Source organism: Falco cherrug, chromosome 5 (genome assembly GCF_023634085.1).
Source record: "Falco cherrug isolate bFalChe1 chromosome 5, bFalChe1.pri, whole genome shotgun sequence".
Taxonomy (NCBI): Eukaryota; Metazoa; Chordata; class Aves; order Falconiformes; family Falconidae; genus Falco; species Falco cherrug.
In genome coordinates, this window is record NC_073701.1 from 71,911,397 (window position 1) to 71,933,520 (window position 22,124).

Genomic DNA, 22,124 nt, shown 5'->3' on the forward strand with positions numbered 1-22,124 from the left:
GGGGCACCGCTCCTGCCCAGCAGAAAGCACCAGCCCAAGAAGCCTGCACAGACACACAGGTTCATGACAGCAGCCTCCCCTCATGGTCACGGGCTGCAGCGGTGGAAGAAAGCTGTCTCTAAGCACCAGCAACCTGCAGTGCTGCCCCAGCCTTGCAAAGGCTCCTCCACTTGAGTGCAGCCTGGGTGAGAGAATTTGATGGCATTTCTTGCTGGGGGAAGTGGAGCTCAGCTGGAAGTGAAGCCACTGCAGGAGACAAGTGCACATCCACAGTTACGTTCCAGGCATTAGCATGGCAGAAGAGCTCCAGGGCATTACGCTGCTCTCTCTGAATGCTTCCTGCCAGAGGGTCCAGCTGGGCTCTCTCCACTTCTGTCAGCTCCAAGTCAGCTCCAGTTAGCACTTCCCTACCCATCCGCTGCTCACACGAGCGAGTGAGCCCAGCTGGCCTTCCTAGAGCAGGAGGAGGACTGCTAGAGGAACACATGGCTCAGAGGGGAAAAAACAGGAGGAGAAACTGAGTTCTGGGCACAAGCGAGGCTGTTGCTCCTCAAGGCCTGTCCATCAGAGATGCTGGCCATGCACAGGCAGAAGCCAGCGGTTTGGAGAGCTCCAAGCTGCTCATCTGGCAAACGTTAGCCTTGCTTGGCCCGTCTCCCTACAGCTGACTCGACCCTGCTCTCACAGATGGCCCGTGACCACTTGGCTCTGGAGCAGTTCTCCAGGCAATCAGGCAGGGCTGAATGGAGGCGCAAGACCTCCCTGAAGCAGGAATGACCAGAGGCCATGGCAATTGTTTGCACAGATCGATCAGTGACTACGTAAGCCAGCTGGCAGTCGAGCCACCCAGTACTCCCTCCTGGAGAGAGCAAGGAGCCCAGATCAAGCTGCCTAGTCATGGCAAGCTGCAGCTAAGCAAAGCAACAAGATCTTCTCAGCTGATGTAGGAGCTGAGTGGCTCCAAATCACAGAGGTTTGTTGTTTCTACTTTTAAGCACTTGGGAAGGCACTGCCTGTGCTAGCCAAGCACTTGTCTGTAGCAGTGTACTGCAGCAGCTCCTCAGTTGCCAGTGCACCAAGCCAGACTCTGCTCACGAGTCAAATCAACCTTGCTCAGCTCACCCCAGCACAGCAAAGCCAGAATACAGCTGAGCAAAACATCCCTGCTTCTGTCAGAGCTGCTCAGGAGGCAGAAGCACAGATAGGTAAGAGGGAAGGGGCAGGTGACCCACCTGAGCTCCGCCAGTGATGGGGATGGTACATGTCAGGAGGTTCCCGATGACATTCTCCAAGGACACACTCAGTCCATCCACGTAGATGGTATAGATCAAACCCAGGCTGTTCTGGAGAGGAAAGCACAGCACAGCTGAGCGTCGGGGTGGGAAGCAGATGCATACAGGTGCAGCTGGGGAGGCCCTCTAGTTTGGAGCACCATTGCATGGAGGGGTTCCCTGTACTTGCTTCCAGACAGAAACACACCCTGTGACAGTCAATTCTCAGGTGTAGTGCTTGAGGTCTTCCCCCTCAGACCTCTCACAGTGAGTCCTCATCAGCAGGACAGGATATTAGCACGTGCTCAGCTTGCTTCCAGCCAGCAACACCCCCCCATTCCAGCACTGACCCCACCAGAGCTGTCCCCAGATGCGTCCCTGGGCTAGAGCTCAGAAGGAGCAGTACAGAGGTGTTTCAAAAAGCTCCGCAGGCAGAGGTGCCTGCAAACAGCTGGACTTCCCCAGCACCCCCAAGCACACCCAGTCTCTGCAGATTTGCATCGGGTCTCCCAGAAACGCCAAGTAAGGGATGGGAAGGAGATTGACCTCTCCACACAGGGCTTCCCGAGACACCTGTCCGGGCCCTGCTCTGCTTGCGGTCTGCCCAGCATTTGGACACTGCCCGTAACAACATGCTTTAACTTTTGGTCAGCCATGAACAGGGCAGTGAGACTAAATGATCATTGCAGGTCCCTTCCAACCAAAATATTCTATTCTATTCTGGAAGCAACACCAGCTCCAGTACAGAGGGAGTTAGGGGGCACAGGCACAGGGCAGCATTCAACAGAAGCTATAATACACAGATGAATAAGGAATTTGAGGAATTTGTCTTCAAGGCATCCTCTGGGTGTTGGTTTTTGTTTAACTCAAACCATCTCCCCATGTCAGTAAGGAAAAGAGAAAACAAAAATACTGCTGCTTTGGAGAGAAGGGGCCAGGCAGGCTACAGATTAACCGAATGAAGAGCAAGCTCACACTCCTGCACATTCACAAACAGTGGTGAAGGCTCCTGGGGTAACGTGTGTATGGCTTGACCTCACCCTGAGCAAGAGGGATTCTCGTAGTCCAGCATCGTGCTGACCAGAGGACCAACGGGTCCAAGTCTCAGGCTGCACAGACCTCTCATCAGAGAAGGGAGGGAGCCACAACAACCCAAGTCTTATGCTGGGGAAGTAACAGGCTGCACTTCAGACTCAGCCAGTGAAACCTGTCCATTCACCCAAAGAGCAAAGGCAGGGTTTCCACCTGTTGACCTTCTCCTGGCAGGGACAGGGAACAGCGACAGGAGAGGCAAACCCTGCTCAACAGTCAAACGCAGCATGTCCTGCCATGAGCTGAGCCTGAAAGTGGGGCTGCTTTGGCTCCCCTCAAGCAGGTCGGAGGTGTGTGGCACTCTCTGCTGCAAAGCAGACCCTGCTCCCACAGCTGCCACACTCAAGAGACCTTCAGGGGATACCCAGGGACATTTCTGGTTTTGTATCCCAGCTAAGGGGGAAACGACCCAAGGCCCAGAAGAACAACAGGACCGTAGTGCTCTTGGTGCTCATCTGTTCCTCAAAAAATCCCGAAGGCAAGTAATTCAAGCAACTGAGCAATGAAATCAGGCAGCTAAACGTGCAATGCAAATGTTACTGGGCCTCCTAACAGCACCAGCCAGGGAAGACGAGCAGTCAGGTACGCAAGGACCAAAATGAGCCGGGAACAATTTCAGCGCAGTCCCCAGGGGAGAAGCTCTGGCAGGAAAAGTCTGTCCTTTGGAACAAGTTAGCTGATCCACTTTCTTCCAGAGTCATCCCCAAGCAGAATGGCTTTTGCCACAGCCCAGATGACCTCACTCTGCTCGCCCAGGCTTGAGAAAATGAACAGCTCCTGTGTTTCCAGTTCTACAAAGGCCAGGTGCGGTAAACCCCATCCCAGATGTGAAGATGACCATATGATGTAACTGCTTGCAACAAGGGAAACAGACTGATGATGCAGGCTCATTCCAGATCACATGCTATGCTCCCTTCCATCTCAGTCTTACTGTTCCCGCTTGCTGGAAGGGAGCTGCTGTTTTAACACCACCCATCAGCCAAGGCAGGCTTGACTTAGGCTCAGACAACTTCCCCAGTAAAATACCTAAGTGTACAGACTTTTTTACTGCAAGGGTGGATGAATACTGATACAGGTTGCCCAGGAAAGCTGTAGTCTCCATCCTTGGAGATACTCAAAACTCAGCTGGACGATACCCTAGCCAACCTGCTCCAGCTGACCCTGCTTGAGTAGGGGTTAGTCCAGAAACCTCCAGAGGTGCCTCCAACCTCAGGTACGTGGTTTGGAGCTGTGAGTCTGTCAAGCCCTGATTTTCTGCTGTTTGAAGCAGCTCCAGGCCAGAGAATGGAGTGATTTATTTTTTTCCCTGTCAGTTATTAATGCCTTGAGCACTGAATGCCCTGAGGGAACACCATGTGCTCCCATTCAGAGAGCTGGCTGTGAACAAGAGGTTCAAGAACAGGGTAGAGCCCAGAATCATATATCCTCACACTGGGAGGGGAAAAAGGAAGGACATAGCCTGGCCTGATGGAGAACACTGCCCTCCTACAAGCCCAGCACCTGGACAACCCAGCAGAGAGCCCACAATAAATGCTGGGGGGATTCTCCCTTTGAACCAAGGGAGCAGCAAGGCAGGCAGGCTGCTGGGTCCAGAGGCTGCTCACACCCCACCTGCCCCAGAGCTGTGGGCACAATATGCATGGAGGCAGTTTGTAAACACGCCAGCCTGCAGCCTGTGCCCTACCGAACCTTTTACAGCCACATAATGCAGCAGGTTTAAAGAAAATAAAGATGGCAAAGATAAACGCTCCCACAGGAATGGGTTGTTTGTCACAGTTTCTCTATTCACAAAACTGGGTCAGGGCCACCAGCTGCTTGGCGTGGCCGAGTCCCTGGCTTGCTGTTCTGCAGTCAGCCGTTCAGGTTCAGCTGCTGACCCGCCTTGTGGAGCCGGACCGGGATGCAGAGAGCAGGCTGGGGACAGGCTGCTCTCCCACGGGGTGCTGTGCCAGGGTGCTCCTACAGTTCCTGCTCCTGGCAGCGACTACCTGGCTCCTGGCTGCTCCCAGAGCCAGGAAGTCTTCACTAACGTTGCTCTCCTCTCCCGCCCAAGCAAGGGCCCTGCTCCCCCCTGCCCCAGCCGCAGTGCATTTCGGACTTACCCTGAACACCTCTGCATGGTCCAGCCGCGACACCAGCACCAAGCTTTTGGGAGCAAAGAGCTGCGCAGGTTGAACGGGAGATGATGGCTCCTCTTCCTCCTCCTCCCCCTCACCATTCCTGGGGTGGCTCTGAGGCTAGAGAGACACACATCAGCCAAGTCCCAGGGTTAGGAAAAGGATGCTCTTCCCTCTCCCAAGCTTCTGACGCCAATGCCCAAATCCCTCCAACACAGGGAAAGCAGGAACCACTGGCCAAAGCCAAAGGCAACCAGATGCTGTTAACCACCCTTCCCAATCTGACCCCGGCAGCCCACAGTACCTGTGCACTTTCAACAGCCTCCCAGAAGGTGAAGCAGGCACAGTAATGCCGCTCTGAGTTGATGTCGGTCAGCACAGCCACAAAGAAGGTGGGGGGGTTCCTCTCCGTGAAGAGCTGCCAGCCGCTGGGCTGGCAGAACTGCAAGAGAGGGCAGGGAAGGGCAGTCAGAGGGGCTGCCCTGCCCGCACCGCTGCCCCTCGCTCCCCCGCATCACTTCAGCAGCAGGAGCCTGGAGCTTTGGTGGGCTGGACAACGTGAAAGCAAACCACCAGGTGCCAACACCACCGGGTAGCAACTCCTGGGGACAGGGAGCTTGGTGTGGCACCACATCACCTATACAGTATATAAGAAAATGGCTGTGCCGACTTTCCCGGCAAAGGCTGCGGCACCCACAGCCGCCACAGTCCGGGAGCAGGGAGAGCACTGGCCAGAGCATCCCGTCCCCTCGGCAGGGGACAGCCGGGCAGGCGCCTTCCCCTCCTCTCCACAGGGACAGCAAGAGCTGCTTGGAGAAACCTAAGCTGGAAGGAAGAGTGATGGGACACCCTGGCCAAGCTGGGCACTCTCCACCACCTTACACCCATCTTAGAGCCGCAGGAGCTGCCCCAGCACAGGGGCCGCGAGGAGCTGGGCTGCGCTGTGCAAGGCAGCCACCTGCAGCCGGCATCAAGCCTGCGAGGCTCGCTGGGCTCTGCAAAGTCCTCGCAGCCCACCACGGTGCCAGGCAGCCGCACACGGACACTGCACAAACTCTAGGAAGGGAAGGAAAGGTGACCGACACACTGCCAGGGCTGGGCTGAGCTCCCCACTGGACAGGGCTGCCTCCAGGCACCAGCATCTGCTCCGGGAGATGGCACTCCTCCCTCGGGGCCAACAGCTGGAAAACACCCAGCCCAGGCTGCACCCACACCGAGCTTCAAGCAGCTCTGAACACATTTTACCGGTTTCTGGGGACTTTCCAAACACCCTCCCAGGGCTGGTGGGTAATTCCAGCCAGCGGCCCCAGGACTGCCCCTGGGTTTTGAAGTCTCAAGGGATTTTTCTTTATTTCCTCAGCATTCTACATTCGGCTGGTGAGGAGCGGTGGAAAATTCCCGACACTTTTGGGACCTCACCATGAGCGGGACAGCTCAGCTCCTTCTGAGGCTGCAGCCCGATGCACTGTGAGGACAAGGCAATTTGAGCAAACCCGAGGATGAGAATAAGGTAGCAATGAGGCCAGAGCGGCAGAAAGGATGCCACAAAGCTGCAGAAATCGCTGCTCCAGCCCATACCCTTGCGAAATCAAAGCTGGTTTCAACCTGTTGAAGTTTTCCGACTGTTCACCCCTCCACGTGCAGGCACACACTGCCGCATGGACCCCCCTCTGCTCCCCTGGGCAGCCTGGTGCAGCCACAGCCATAGGAGCTGGACATCCGCCACACTGCACAAGCTGGCTTTCTTCAGCTGCCCAGAGGTACGGCAGCGGGAAGGTGAGGCAAAAGCATTCGCGCAGCTGCTTCCCAGAATCTGCCACAGATGTCCCTGTAAACATGAGTCCCACGGCCTCTTCTTCCTGGTGCCATTTTCAAACCAGCCTGCCTCCTGCCCAGTTCCCCTTGTCGGCGCGCCCAAGGGGTACGGCTCAGCAGCTATCAGGGCAAGCACACAGCGTCACTCTCCCAACAAGGGGGTTCCTCCCTTCGCTGGGCTCTGCAATGAACCCATAGCTCACCGCTCTGCACAAACATTTCCGAGACATCGCAGAAAGGATAAGGCCAAAGCACACAAAGCTTCTGCCCTCAAGGAGTTTGCTGCTGGGTCCCACCCAGCACCTCCCGACTGCTGCATCCTGGTGCAGAGGGATGCACTTCATGACCATGGTGTCATGAAGTGCATCCTGTGGAGACAGGTATGTGCAAGCCACATCTCGGGGGCCAAGCGTGCTCATCCTGAGGCCTGAGAAATGGAAGTTCATATTCCCTGGAGTGCTCCTCTACTCAGGATGACATCAACTTCACCATAACCAGCAGGCACAGGCTCACTTCTGTGCCAAGGAGTCTCAGCCCATTCCAGAGGCAACTACACCACCGCTAAATAGGTGCAGGGAAATGATGGCATGACACAAACGTGAATACACTTCAACCTCTTCACTCAAGGTTACACCTGCTCAGGCCAAGGCATAGCTCCACCACCTCCTGTCCCTGACGTGTGAGCTCAGCAAGGGCCCCCAGAGCCCTGGGTCCCACCATGAGAGATGCAGGAGGCTCCTGACACCCACCTGGGCTCCAAGCCGCTCTGGGACTCTTCCCAAGCCACAGGATAAGAGGTCAGCTTCCTAAAAATAGCACCTGCTAAGAGCACGGCTCACTTCAAACCACAGCAGGTGACACCCCGGATCAGGTCATGCTGCTGGGGTATACGCCCAGGCTATGGCCTGGAGTCACTTGCAGCCCCATTTGATTGCACTCAATGCTCCTCGGCCGATTTATCCTGCAGAAGTCCCTATCCCTGCCCATGGCAGGGGGGTTGGAACTAGATGGTCTTTAAGGTCCCTTCCAACCCAAACCATTCTGTGATGCTAAGTCAACATAAAGCAGCCACATGTTTGTAAAGCACCAGGCACACAGACATCTGACCTCCACAACCACTGCCTCATTTTGAGCTAGATCCTCTAGAAAGGACAAACATTCTCCATGAAAGACAGGCACAAGTTGGCTGGTGATTAGAACAAGTGACCCTCAGAAGCAGCCTGACTGTGACCAGCAGTGGCATGCGTCACTCTGCGACGCGAAAAGTGCCATAGTTAAACGAAGACAAAACTATGGCCCCCCACACTGAACTGAAGATCTCCGTGGGTGCTCACCCCATACCCATTCCCTCCACCACTTGGGCAGACCCAGCACTCCCAGTGGTCTGCCCCAGGCGGTATGACCCGCTGCCCACACAGCCCACGCCTGCCAACGCAGCGGCGTGGTGCAGTAACATGGCACATGCTGCCAGGGCTCCACGCTGCCGCCGGGGCGTGCAGGACCTGCTCCGCACAGCGAGCACTGCAGCAGCCATGCTCTCTCTTACAGCACATCTCGGTGCTGCTGGGTGCCCATGGAGAACAAGAGCGAGCTGTAGAAGAGAAGAAAGTCTCAAATCTTGGATGAGTGAGGTGTTGATGGAAGTGACAGACCCGGAGGATGGGCTGCAGCTCCCCTACAGACCAGTGCTGCTGGATGCCCCAGCTGGGATGCACCAAAGCCTCTCCAGAGCAACAGCCCTCCGTTTATTTGGAAAAAACCCACAGGAAGGCAGAGCTGCGTGCCGGGCTCTGCAGACACTGCCTAGAGCAGTTTTAGCAACAAAACCAACCTCTCATGACAACATGTTTGTGTCTGTCTGGCAAGCCTTGTTTTCCACAGCATTGCACGGATCAGCGCTGCTTTACCACCTTTTCTTCTTCCACCAGTTACATCACAAACTTGGCCTTTCCCAAGTTTGCAAGGATCCATTTGGCAAGGATCTAGCCTACCGTGTCCCAAGACATCCTCCTAATCATTTATTTCCACCCTGGAAAGCTAAGGGAGGGCAACACAACACTGCAGCAGAGCTGGCTGCCAGGCAGGAGGGATGACACGAGGAGCCACCAGTCACCACCATCCCACTGGACAAGGAGCTGCCCACTCCACTCCTGATCAAACCCACGGCGAAGCGTGGGGACACCTCTCCTCTCTCCTGAGAGCAGCCAAAACAGCCGCTGGCTGCACGGGCTCAGCTGCTGGCTGCCCACCTCAGGTCCCTCCATGCCAGAGGCAAAGAAAAGATCTGTTGGTTGAGATGGATGCACCAGATGAGGCTCCACTCAGCCACCACCATCTTACAAACACAAAGCAAGAAAAGAAGCTTTTCTGCGAGCAGCCAAGTACATTACCACCCCCTGGAATTACAGACCCTGGCCCAGGCCTGCAGACCCTGCCCCACCAAGACCCCCATGGGGGGCCAGGGCAAGGATGCAGCGTTCTCCTACAGATGCCTCTGCCCAAGTGCTCCCGGCAGCCAGGCAGCAAACCTGGTACAAACCTATGCTCACCGTCACCAAACAAGGAGACTGAAGCTGCAAACACGCAGGCAATTACCTGCTGGTTGGAAAACAAAAGGCTCTCACTGTTTAACCTCAGAGAGAAGCAGAAACCCCAACACTCTCCAGTACGCAGGTGCCAAGAGGGAACACTGGCATATAGAATCATAAAATGATCGGGGTTGGAAGGAACCTTAAAAATCATCTAGTTCCAGTCTCCAGTATGCTGGCTCGGGTGCCAGTGCATGCTGGCAGAGGCAAAGCATGTCTGGAGGCTTGGATGGACCCAGTAGGTGTGATGACACAGTCTGCACTACGCAACAACCGTCCACAAGCAGCCTTAAGACATGGGAAGTCCCAGAGTCACAGAATGGTTGAGGTTGGAAGGGGCCTCTGGAGATCACCTAGTCCAGCCCCTGCTAAAGCAGGTTCTCCCAGAGCAGGCTGCACAGTCACGTCCAGGTGAGCTTTGAATGTCCCCAGAGAAGACGACTCCACAGCCTCTCTGGGCAGCCTGTTCCTGTGCTCTGTCACCCCCACAGTAAAGAAGTTCTCCTCATATAAATATAAATAGCACACTGTGTTAATCAGACCTGCGGGGCTGTGGTACAGCAGGATGTAAGGACCAGTGCTGCAGGTGGGATGTGAAAGGGAGAGGAGGAACTGCACTAATTGTGGCCAGAGCAGAAGGAACCAGTGGGCACAGTGCACTGCAGCACACACTGACAGCCACTGGTCCTAGCAGGGATCACCACCCCTGTAACACACACCTCGCTCGGTACCGCCACAGGCACTGCAACCAGTAACCCTGGTTACCTGTGGCTGGTATACTGCAGTTCCACCGGCAGTAACAGCCCAGTTCTCCCAGATGCCCCAGGGCCTGGGATCCTGCTCCCCCAGGGTGCCCACACCAGGCTGGCGAGGGCAGCTAGCACAACCCACCGTGGACTCGAGGGCTGCCGGGAGAGAGTTCTGGCCTGGGAGGGAAGGATGCTGCCACAGAGGAGACACGTTCACATCCTGTGTCTCTCTTCAGAGGAACTTCCACCCATTAAAATGAGATATTTTTGTTTGGAAATGCTGTCAGATGGCGCGCAATGGCAGAAGCTACAAATCCAAGCTCCCTACACACTCCAGAAAACCTTCTCCCCCAAAAAGCTGTTAAAAAGAAACATAGCAGTGACTGCAATGTAACGTACCATGCAAAACCCCCCAGAGTGGGCTCAGTCAAATTTTTGGAAGCTGCCTTAATTTCAGCCATACGTGCTGTTCACCCAGGATGCCTCCTGACAGCTTGTGGGAAGCCTCAGAGCCACCCCTGGCTCCCAACAGGACGGGGCTCCAATTGTTTAAATTCCAGGGATTTTTTGGCTGGACAGTTTGACCCTTGGGAAAAAAAGCAGCTTTCCTCTTTCTTGGGACAGTTCCCAAGTCCCCTGCGGACAACCAGGAAACACTAACCAGAAAAATAATATATATTTTTGCCTCAGACAAAACAGCACATAGAAGTCCAAAATTGTGCTGGAGTTACAGTGAGCACGCAATAGGAAGATAAGCTGGCCACCACCGCTGATCCCAGTGACTTGCCATACTTGCTGGTGGGCACATGGCATGTGGTGGCTGCAGTGGCAACTGCTGAAGCCAAGTGCCCAGGACAGGGCAGAGGAATGAGGACAAGGATCAGAGATGTGTCCCACTCCGCTCCACAAGCTGGTTGCACACAAAGATGGAGATGACCACCAGCTCTGGATAAGGCCATGAAACATGGTGGGCAGCCAAGAGCAGGATGAGTCCAAATGGGCAAGCAGGGGTGGCCACAGGTCTACCACTCAAAAAACGAGCATTAAAACAGCACAGGGAACTTGCCCAAGGCCATGAAACAAGACACTGGCTGGGCCACCAAGGCAGCCCTCACATGGACAGTGCACGTTCAGAGATTCCAACTCACAGTCCTCAAGTGCCCATGACACTTCTGCTCTGAGGAAATGAGCTCCCAAGGCCAAGGCCATTCCCTCAGCAAAGCCCCGGGGAAGCACAGGCACCTGGAGCAGAAACAGGGCAGGTTGCTCTTCACTATAGTGGGTACCCAGGTCTCCTGGCCAAAAGAAGTGCTCTGGTCAGGGCTGCAAGCATGCCCTTCAGCAATTCCTGCTCAAACAGGGAGGTGCAAACCCTCTGCGCACACCAACGGAGGCAGAAAGGGCTGGCTGCTCCTGGCTGCCTGCTCCAGGGGAGGACAGGGGCTCTCAGCTGGCCAGTGTCCCCGCACTGACCATCACGTGCCGGCCTTGCAGGCGCTCACACTTCCCAGCATGGAAAAGGTACTTGCAAGGCCTCGAGGAGCCCTGGGGCGAGGATAATCCCAGCACCGTGGGGCTCATAAGGCAGTGAAGGAAGCTGTAAAGCCTTGTCTGTGTCTGGGTTTTGTACCTCAGCTGGAAACAAGGAAGCAGGGACAGAGAGAGCAGCAAGGAGGAGGAGAGCAGTTTAGAAGGGGACTCAGTTCAGGGGTGAAAAGGGGTCTGGACAACGGGCAGCCCAGCCCACTCACTTTTGCTGGCAGTGCGACACCAGCTCATCTCCTTCAGAGCTCCTCAATAGCAGCACCAATGCAGCAGGGAAGGGTTTGAGAAGAACGTCCACTCAAATTTAGCAGCTGAGGAGAACAATCCTATTATCCTTGTTAGTTAAAAGCTGGTTTGCAAAGAACCCACGCAGTGCCAAATTAGACTGGGTGTGTCACTTTATGGGTACGACCCAGCAATGATTGCAACCTCAAAGGACTCACAACAGCAGGCGAATGTGTCCGGACGGCTGCGGAAGGGATCTAGGGTCCAGGCACCCTCCTCACCGGGCGGATGCAAACAGAGCACACCTGGGCCTGCCGGAGGGTGAGCCCATGCTGCCAGCCCAAGGAGGAAGGCGGTTTGCTCAGCAAAGCACTTGGAAGAGGCCTGGCAACGGCAGAGTCCTGCTGTTTGTGACGGGGCTATTTATACTGACACTGCATCTGTGCAGCTCCTCTAGGAAGCATTCCAGCGTCCCCAGCAGCTGATCCCAGAGGAGGAGGGGGAGCAAAGTGGCTGGGAGCGGAGCCAGCCCCAGGCGGGGTGCACAGCAGCGACTGACTCTGGATAGCTCTGCCGCAGCATGGCTGGGAGGTGGCATGCTGGATCCCACAGTTTTCCAGAGCTGGAGCTGTGTTGGGGGGGAGGTGGGAACCTCTCTCTCATGGGCTCCCCCAGTCAGACCCAGCAGTGCCCAGTGATATGCATGCACACAGTGCCATGACATCACCTGCCCCACATGCTGGTCATGCTTCCCCAGGGCCCCAGTCCCGAGGGACAGCACACTCACCAGCTCGATGCCTTGGGGAAAGGGGTTGTCCTCCCAGTCCTTCTCCGGGAAACGCTGGAGTATCTGTCCCTGTCCATCCCCACTCCCTGCAGAGACAAGAGGGGGATTAGAAGGCAGGCAGCAAGTACCCAGCTGGCAATTTCAGCTTCCAGTAACGCCAGGCTGGAAGCAACACCAGGATGCTCTGGCACTGTGTCAGCCCAACACAGGCAGCACAGAAGAGACCCTGGCCCCTTCCACAAACACAGCTGTATGGCAGCACTGCCCCTGCTGCAGCGAAAAGCGCTGGTTTTAATAGAGTCGAGAGCAAACAGCTCACAAACTTGTTATCTGAAAGTGTGTAAGAGGCAAAGCAGAAGTGCAGCAGATCTCTGGTCACGTTCAAGTTTCCTTCCTTGTGTCGCTAACACAAGATCATACATACAGATTTTGAACTGTAATTCATTGCTCGTTATCTACAATCCGGCACTTGACATTTTCCCCGAACAATGGCATGACGCTGCTCGGTTTTACTTTCAGGTTCCCCCAGAGCTGCCATTTCCCTGTGGCTTTCTGGTACCTGAAGCCTGCCCCACTGCTGGGGGGAGCACTCCCACCCACGCCTGTCCACCAGCCCACATAACCCAAATAAAGAAACCTGCTGTTCTCCCAGATCATGCCCTTATCTAGCTGGGCAGGCAAGCACAGGGAACAGCACCCTGGGGAGTGGGCCAGCCCTTCTGGTAGCAGCCAGCTCTTGGGACAGCCTGAAGCAATGGCTAAACCACTGCTGAAATTCCCGCGGCGTTCGCAGCCTGCAAGGCTGGGGAAGCACTTCTATGCTGGCCGTGTCCTTTCAGCAATGAAGCTGCTCATGGTAAAATCCTCCAGTGGATCAAGCTGGAAATCCTGAGAAGGATCTTGCTCCTGCCACAGGCTAGGCACAGCCAGGGAGGCAGGCAGCACCTGGAAAGGGGGGCTGTTTCAGTCCCTTGCAAAGCTGCTGAGGGACTACTGCATCCACTGCATTGTCCCGGGGGACCACCACCTCTCCTGTCCCTTACAGCAAGGCCTGCTGTCTTTGCGAAGACAAGCACCACCAGCCTCCCTCTGGCACAGTTGGATTTTGGCCTTGGGACTGCTGATGGGTCCAGGTAACAGGAGAAGCTTCACCAGAAGACGTGCACCACTGAAGGACTATTTCTGGCACCAAGACCTGTTTCTACCACTCCACTTACCACCAGCCAGCCACAGCTGAATTTAGCAGAACAAGGCATCAGAAAAGTTACCACTTATAGTCTGATGACCAAAATGGAAAGGTCAGTGCCAAGCTGTGAAGAAAATAGCATCAAGCATCAGGTTAACCAAGTCTCCCCCCTGGCCAGGTCCCAGCGCCACTGACAGCATCAATCGCTGCAAGGTGCTCACAGCCAAAAGCACTGAGTAAGACCTGCCTCCTCCAAGTGCAAATGACCTGGCTCAAGCTTCACAGACAGGAAAAATCCTTTTAGACGCACACGTCAGAATTACAGCTCTGCAAGAGTCTGCCCCTGGCGAGCACCCCCAGACCTGTGCCCTCTGCGACAGCTTGCTCCAGCAGCCTTGCTACAAGTGCACGTGTCTTCACTCTCACTCTCCTGGTTGCAGGGGAAACAGATAGAGATCATCCTCAATGCAAACGTAGAAATTACTCCAGAAGTTGTTTAGAGCAAGGGGAAACATGATCTCCTCGGTTTTCTCAAAATCAAGTGCTGCCACGTTATTTACCGATATGTGACCTAAGCACATCCCGATTTTAGCAACTGTCATTAACAAGCAGTCTGACTTACAAATTCTGGCCACCCAAGCCACGTGGTGCCTTCAGAGCATCACAGGATGTTCGGGTTGGAAGGGACCTCTGGAGATCTCCTAGTCCAGCCCCTGCTAAAGCAGGTTCTCCCAGAGCAGGCTGCACAGTCACATCCAGGTGGGTTTTGAATGTCCCCAGAGAAGGAGACCCCACAGCCTCTCTGGGCAGCCTGGTCCCATGCTCTGTCACCCTCACAGTAAAGAAGTTCTCCCTCATATTCAGGTGGAGCTCCCTGTGCTGCAGTTTGTGCCCGTTGCCCCTTGTCGTGTCGCTGGGCACCCCTGAAAAGAGCCTGGCCCCATCCTCTTGGCACTCGTCCTTAAGGTGTTTGTAGACATTGACAAGATCCCCTCTCGGTCTTCCCCAACTGAAACAGGCCCAGCTCCCTCAGGCTTTCCTCAGAAGGGAGATGCTCCAGCCCCCTCATCCTCTCTGTAGAGCTGCTGGCCCCTCTCCAGCAGCTCCCTGTCGCTCTGGAACTGGGATGCCCAGCACTGGACACAGCACTCCGGACGAGGCCTCACCAGGGCAGAGCAGAGGGGGAGATCCCCTCCCTCGCCCTGCTGGCCACGCTCCTCCTGATGCCCCCCAGGGTCCCAGGGGCCTTCTTGGCCACGAGGGCACACTGCTGGCCCAGCGGCAACGTGCTGCCCATGAGACCCCCCAGGCCCTTCTCCGCAGAGCTGCCTCCCAGCAGGTCAGCCCCAGCCTGTGCTGGTGCACGGGGCCCTCCCTGCCCAGGGCCAGGACCCTACACATGCCTTTGCTGAACTCCATGAGGTCCCTCTCCACCATCTCTCCAGCCTGCCCAGGTCTGGCTGAATGGCAGCGCAGCCTCTGGTGCGTCAGCCGCTCCTCCTAGCTTGGTATCACCAGCAAACTCGCTGAGGGTGCCTCTGTCCCTTCATCCAGGTCACTGATGAGCAAGTTGAAAAGGACTGGACCCAGCACTGACCCCCGGGGAACATCATGAGCTACAGGCCTGCAGCCAGACTCTGCACGTTGATCTCAGCCCCCTGAGCTCTGCCGTTCAGCCAGTTCTCAACCCACCTCAGCGCCCACTCGTCCAACCCGCACTGCCTGAGCTCCCCTCCGAGGGTCTTGCGGGAGACAGTGTCAAAAGCCTTGCTGAGGTCAAGGCAGAAACATCCACTGCTCTCCCCTTGTCTACCCAGGCAGGTATTCCATCACAGAAAGCTATCAGGTTGGCCAGGCATGATTTCCCCTTGGCAAATCCATGCTGATTGCTCCTATGACCTTTCCTCATCAGCTCCTTAGGCAGCCTGTTATGATTACTCCTTACCTTCCTACTTCCCATCATTCAACACACGCAGTGTCCAAGCCACTCACTGGCCATATCAGGCTGTCTGATCAGTGTGTCCCTTCCTCTAGACGGGAGCTGAACCAGCCCCGTCGATTCTTCTGCTGTCCCTAGCCGAGATGCCTGGGAAAGCACGTGTGCCTGCAAACATCAGCTTTCACACAGCTGCTTCACTTTGCATCTTCCTTCCTGCCTCCTCCTGCCACTGTGCTGCAAAAAGGCCGGCACAACTTAAGGTGACACCTGTTCACTGCTCCTGGGGCAGCCTGTTATGGTCTAAATTAGCGTTAAGTTATATTTGGAAGCTTATGAGATGTTATCATAATACAGGAAATTCTAAATAAGCAAAAAGTTAAACACTCAGCTGACACAACACAACCAGATGACCTTAACTCTCAGGCAGGCCAGCAGCAGTGAGCACTGGCATGCCAGGGATGCTCTCTGGGAACGGCCGGTTCTCAGTCTGGTGGGGTCGTGGCCAAGCGAGGGACTCCCCATCGCCTCCCTCACTCCTGGTGTCTCTTAACTGATGTGACAAGAGGAACTGGCTGTGAACACCGTGCAGAAAGACTAAGCCAGGACTCCATCTCCTGAGCCACGGGGCCCTGTTTCCAGAGTGTTTCCAGTCCCCTGCAGAGAGGTGTCCACCTCCCCTGGAAAACTCACCCAGCAACTGCCTACCAGCTTGCAGGAAAAAAGCTTCAAGGTTGTGCTGATTCACAGCAAGGTGCACAGCAGCCAGCACAAAGATGTCACAGCCCCAGCTGCCCAGCACAGGTGATCCCGGTCTGGGTCCCAGTGGCCAGGCTCCTGGGAAGCCACGGGGTCTGGCCACAAGGAACCCAACCAGGCAGCAGCTTCTCCAGCCACTGCGGGAGCTGGACTTTCTCTGTGGAGAATGCTGCAATGACAGGGTGAGAAGAGTTGCAGGAAAAGTTAATTTTCACATGCTTTTTAGGCAACAGATCTTGTCTGGAACAAGTCCTTTTCCAGCGCTTGAACCTGAAGCCCTCTGCTCTCAGGTTACTGAAGCACAGGAGGGTGTTTCACCAAGCAACACGGTACACCCAGTACAGTCAGACTCCAGAAATCAGTCCTTCTGCAGGCTCAGACACAGCTCCCACACCCCTGAACCTCACAAATTCAGTATGATATAATACAGGGGAACGCGAAGCTCACAAGTCCTCAACACGTGAGCAAGATGTGCTTCAGGCTTCCTTCGCTCCTGGCTTCCAGCACAGAGGCTGGGGGTGCCTAGCTCTGCCAGGAGAGAGCAGGGGGATTGCTCCAAACACTAAAACGGTTTGCCAGTGCACCCCAGGTACAGGGAGATGGACCTCAACTTCATCACCTCTTTGAAGTGGTGTTAAGCAGAGGCTTCCAAGAGCTGCTCACTATCTCAAAGCAGAAATTATTTTGAAAGTTCAGCTGTTTTAAAGCATCGTAAAATACTTTACGCTACAAAGCACTGACTGTAGTTACTGAAGTGGCTTCCTACAAAACAGATTTAACCCCTAAGGCATGAAGCCACAAAACACAACCTGCAAGGGGACCTGAGAACTTACTGTTAAGATCTGTGGTAAGTGATGCAACATACCCAAACCATGCCTGCAAGCCTGCTCCATCAGATGCAAAGGGACTGGACTACTGAGAAAGTCACTAATGGTGCTCTTGGAATGAGCAACGATCCACGTAAGCCTCACAGGGCCGCAAGCAGGATCAAACAGTGGTTGGGCAACCACCCCACAAGAAATAGGAGCTATTGCATCAACCAACTTTATGGTCTGACTAACCTGCCAGCACACCCTTCAGCAATGCTCCGTTCCACCTGCAATGCAAGGTGGTGGCCCCTGGCACAAGGGCACAGGAGCACAGCTGCCAAGTGCTGGCCAGCAAGAAACGGGGCATTGCAAGGTGTTGGGAAGAAAACAAGCACTCTCTCTAGAGAAGCCCTGGGGGAGCGATTCTCACGCAAAACGTGTAGGTTGTATTTAATACAAACCAGCACCTGACTACCCAGGATGGCTGGAAGTAAAAACCAAAAGCACTAAGTTCAGCTCCTGTGGAAAACTAATGAGACTGTCGGGAACAGCGTGATGTGCAGAGCGAGGTCCGGGAGGCTCGGGCAGGCTCCACATTCCCCTCTGCAGCTTTCCAGGGTGACAGGGAGCAACACATCCTCGTTGCAGTCCATCAAAGCTGAACCCAAGCCAGATCATGCTTCAGCACCTGGCTGCATGACGCCTGTGACAAGAAAGCAAAAGCAGGAAGCTCCCCCTGTTCACGCCCGCTCAGCAAACAGGAAAGGTCTGCCAGGAACAAGAGAGGGAGCAGTCCAAGGCTGCAATCTCTGCAAAGCCTTGACAAGCATCATCAGCTCCCCAGGCCATGCCCAGCTGCTCAGCTGCATCATGGCACAGAGCACTGCAAACGTCGTGGTCTGACCTGCAAACACACAGCAGCGCATGCTGATGGTGTGGGAGCTGCAGGTAACCCTCATATCCCACCACCCCAACCCACAAATCTATCAAACCACGTGTGACAAGCTATGGCAGTTCTTATAGCGAAGAGCTACAACCACCTTCCCCATATCTCTGCCTCTCTTCCCCTGTGTAATGAAATTCACTTTGTAGGGAAAAATAATTCAACAGCTTAAAAAGGGAAAAAGCCCACACAATCTTAGTCAATAGCTTCCAACTGTCCCAAGTGGAGACAAGCAGGAGACAAGCTGCTGCAGCCGCCAGAGCTGCTGGAGGACGGTTCAGCAGGATCCTGTCCTAGCCAGAACAGATGAATCCTCACGGGGACAGACACCTGCCTACAGCCTAGCAGCTCCCACCAAGCTCTCAGAGCTGCGTGGTTCCCCTCTCAAGCATGCCAACCAGGAAATACCACTTTATTTTTCACTTATATCCATATCTGCTGTTTCACTTTCAGGTACAACCTCTACAGGCCAAGTTATCACTAGCTCTTATTTCTGCTGCTCTACCCATCACACCTCACCCCAGAAGAGAAGTTCCAGAGGCAGGCTACAGACCAAACCCCTTCTCATTTCTTTCACTCTTAGTAAGAGAGAAGCACTTTTGAGATCTTCCATAGTTGCAAGATCTTCACATCCAGGCTTCTGCATTCATCCTGCTGGCCTCAAAAGTTTCCTATGAGAACACCTCTCACGCTGACCTGATGAGAAAGGCAGGACTACCACTTAGCACTCCTGTTAACTGCATGAGTGGAGAAGTTGGGGGGCTGGGGGGTAGGGGTGGAGAATAAGGCAGAAATAGAACCGAGCACAGCAAGCCATCCTCATTCTAGAGACCGAGGTCCTCCCCCAGTCCCACCAAACCCACCGCACCAGCGGGCACAGCAGCCCCAGAACAACACGACGAGTGTCTGCTCAGAGGACAATGACTGTACTGTTCCCTCATTACATATTTATGAAATGAGCACGAAGAATGGCTTTTCTATGGAGGAAAACAAAAGGGCTGTGTGCGGTGCTGGTGGGGCCAGGGCTGGCCTGCTCCTCCCAGCCACCAGGGCAGACCCAAGTCTACATCCCGGGTGCCCTGAACCCTCCCCTGGGGAAAGCCCACCCACCCCAAACCAACCAAGCAGACTGCCCTTGTCCCCGCGCCCCAGCAACATCCCACCGGCACGGGAGGAGACGCCCCTGTTCCCACTGCACCATGCCACCCTGGCGGTGCCGACCACAGCGTGCCATCCACCCGTGAGACATCTCAGGGAGCACAGCTTGGTCCACACAGCCGGTGGGGGAGAGAAGCCGCTCTGCTGATACATGTGTACATGAAGTGGCACTTTCTGGACTGTCACTGTCCCCCTTCCAGCCGCCCCCAGGAGACCCAGCCCCTGCTGCAGGCATGGCCGCCTAGTCTGTCTGCATGGGAGCAGGGGGTAGGCAAGCCAGGCAAATAAATAATCCACTCATGAGTCTTCATTTTTTTTTTAGTGCAGTTTCACAGAACAAGAAACTGGGGAAGAGACAAAACTCAACCCTTTCTCAGACTGCAGGAACACCAGATGCCTGCACAGCAGCCAAGGCACGAGCACCTCACACATGGCCATGGGCCAGAGGCAGATGTGAACCAGATACAGAACATGCGCCTGGCAGCAAGTCTGCAGGACAGGAGCAGGATGACACAGAAACTTTCAGCTCTTACAAAGGTCCTTTTTGTGGTATCTAAGGCAAAAGTCTCTACAAAGAGACAAAGTCACACGCAGAACACCAATTCCTGTCCTGTCCTGAGTAAATTAAAAAAAGAAAAAAAAAATAGGGAAAAGATGAACTCATTCTGTGTTTAGCCATCGCCTTGGTGATGTTTGAGGACATGTTTGATTCTCTGTAAACACAAGATGATAATGATCAGAAGGACAAACAGTTTGGAATGGGACAGAACTGGGTGGTGAAGCAAACTGTCTACATGCAACTCCAATCAAAACACGACCAACTCATTGTTGGGAAAGCTCCTTACAATGATGGAACACCTCCCTTCTTGGGTCCCTCATTCCCAGATAAAACATCCTCAAGTAGAGTTAATGGGAACATCTCTTCCCGGCTGGCGCAGAGTGGTAAGGACCCGCTCGTGTTTTCCCAGCGCGGCGCTTCCACTGAAAGTCACGACTCTCGGAGGTTCTTCTGGATGAGCCGCTTAGTAATGAGATGTTTATAGAGAGCTAAAATTAAAGCCTCTGAAGAACTGGACGGCACTGTTCTCCCTTACAGAGCTCTTCACCATTCTATTTCCACACCGCTCCTTCCCTGGGCCCCCACTCTCGAGCTGTCATTACCTTCCTCAAACCTGTTCTTACTCACTCTCAAATTAAGGCTGAGAAGTGTCGGTGAGACACTCCATCTTCCCTCAGCTGGCGGGTGCATGGCACCAGCGTGGCGAGCAGGCAGCCTGGGGGTGGCTGGGGACTGGACTCCCCGCCCCGGGCAGCACCGTGCTGCAGGGAAGCCAGCGAAGCAGCACCAGGACCTGCAAGGTAGTAACTTGACAGGGTCAGGCATGCTGGCAAACCCCTGCAGGGCAAAGAGTTGTGGCTGGAAAACCCCAGGAGCTCCCACGGGGCTGCAGGGATGGGGAGCTGGTCGCTCTCCCACCACCCCAGATCCCTGCAGAAAGGCCCGCTCAGCAATCCCAACAAGGTGGAAGCCTCTTGGTGCTCTTGCCCAAGCATGACGCTTTCAGGATGACACTCAGCTGCCTCCACACATGCCCCAGAGCAAACAGCTGAACCGGTCAGGAAAGATCCCAGGATCTAGGACTGGTCTGCTGAAGGAGGGCCCAGCTCAGCAGGACCTCTTGTTCAGTATGAAATAAATCATCCTGGGCAAGGAGCTGGAGAGAAAGATTTACTACCATGAAACAAAACTGCAGATTTAGAGACTGGGCACGGTACATGCTGATATGGAGCGTCACTCCTTTGTAAAGCTTTACTGTTCTTTGAGCAGATGCCAAGAGGAGAGCTGTATTTATCTTTAGAAACATTAAGGCATAAGAGGAAGTCATTAAAAAAAAAATATCCGTCTGTTTCCGAGAGCTCGTCCCAGGAAAGTGCTGTTCGGGGCCCGGAGGGTTACTGGCAGGGAGACAGAGATAAGCGTTTTACAGCTGCCTACCACTTGTTCACCCATAGCCATTTCTGGAAATGCTCCCTGGCGGTGCATAACAGGAAGCCCTTCATAAATACTTCAGGCTTGACACGACCAGCAAACCAGCAAACACGACCTCCACGCAAACACACAGCCCCCAGCCCACCCAAACCACCACGCACTGTGCCTTGGTCACTGCTGGCTGCTGCAGAGAGCACCCACTCCTCCCAGCCTGCGTCCGGACCCAGAGGTCCCTTCGGAGGAGCCCTCCACAAAAACAGTCCCAAGCTGCAACAGCCCAGGAACTGCTTTAAGGCATAAACATGCTGCAGAATCAATAGCTGCAATGTGACAGCGCCAGCCGCTTGGATGGAGAAGGCAAGACGGGTGTCCAGGGGCTGTCTGCAAGCCCGGAGGGACCAGGAGTGATGTGGAGCTATGGAAGGTGCTGAAGGCGCTGGGAGCAGCATCCTCCACCCAGTGCCACCAACTGAAAACACTTGCGTGAACTTTGGCTTTTTGTTTTTTAATTCTCTCTTGAGGAAGGAACTGGCTCCAAACGGCAGGTCCTGGCTGTTCAAGCTGTGTGCTCCACCTGGAGCATGGAGGCAATGGCCGCACAGTCTGAGGCACAGGGTGACCGGACACGGATTCCCCATCCCACTCCTGGAAACACTGCAAGGCTCTCCCTTAATCTAACCTCACTGAAAACAACTTTGCCTGGCTTACACTTTGCAGGCTGAACTCCCAAATCTCTGTAAACCAGAACTCAAAAGCCAGCATTCTAGTGAGAGTTTCTGGAGAATCCAGCTTGCTAAAAAGAAAAAAAAAGTTGTATCCCAGCACAGCACTTGTGCTGCAGAGGGAATTCCCCCACCTAGCAGGAATGCTCCAACCCTGAGCATCTTTTCAAATGCCTCTCTGGAAGGACCAAGAGCAGCAGCAAAGCATCAGACCTTACCCTGGGGCCTGCGCAGGACTCAATCAGGGGGAACATTTCCCGACACTGACTGCCCCACTTGGGCACACTCCACTCACCATGACCTTACTGAGGTGGAAAATAGTGGTCCCTAGTGCAAGCAAAGCACTCCAAATAATGAGACCGCCTAACATAGGGCATCTTACAAATTCAGGTTCACTCATCTGAAAAAAAATCATGGTTCTCAATTTCCCAC

At 54.6% G+C, this 22,124-nt stretch overlaps 1 protein-coding gene across 12 annotated transcripts in view; it reads right to left on the reverse strand.

The window, feature by feature from the left end:
- The window catches only part of SBF1 (SET binding factor 1), an 87,780-nt gene that overhangs the window by 28,666 nt on the left and 36,990 nt on the right, over window positions 1–22,124 (reverse strand). For 11 of the 12 annotated variants that reach the window (XM_055711548.1, XM_055711554.1, XM_055711551.1 and 8 more), the window contains exons 2-5: window positions 12,190–12,275; window positions 4,785–4,922; window positions 4,466–4,600; window positions 1,233–1,343 (exon numbers count right to left, since the gene is read on the reverse strand). In XM_055711548.1, coding sequence (XP_055567523.1) covers window positions 1,233–1,343; window positions 4,466–4,600; window positions 4,785–4,922; window positions 12,190–12,275 — 470 coding nt within the window. Of the gene's footprint in view, window positions 1–1,232; window positions 1,344–4,465; window positions 4,601–4,784; window positions 4,923–12,189; window positions 12,276–18,419; window positions 18,451–22,124 lie in introns of those variants that run through there. The other variant, XM_027811436.2, reaches the window with a different exon arrangement.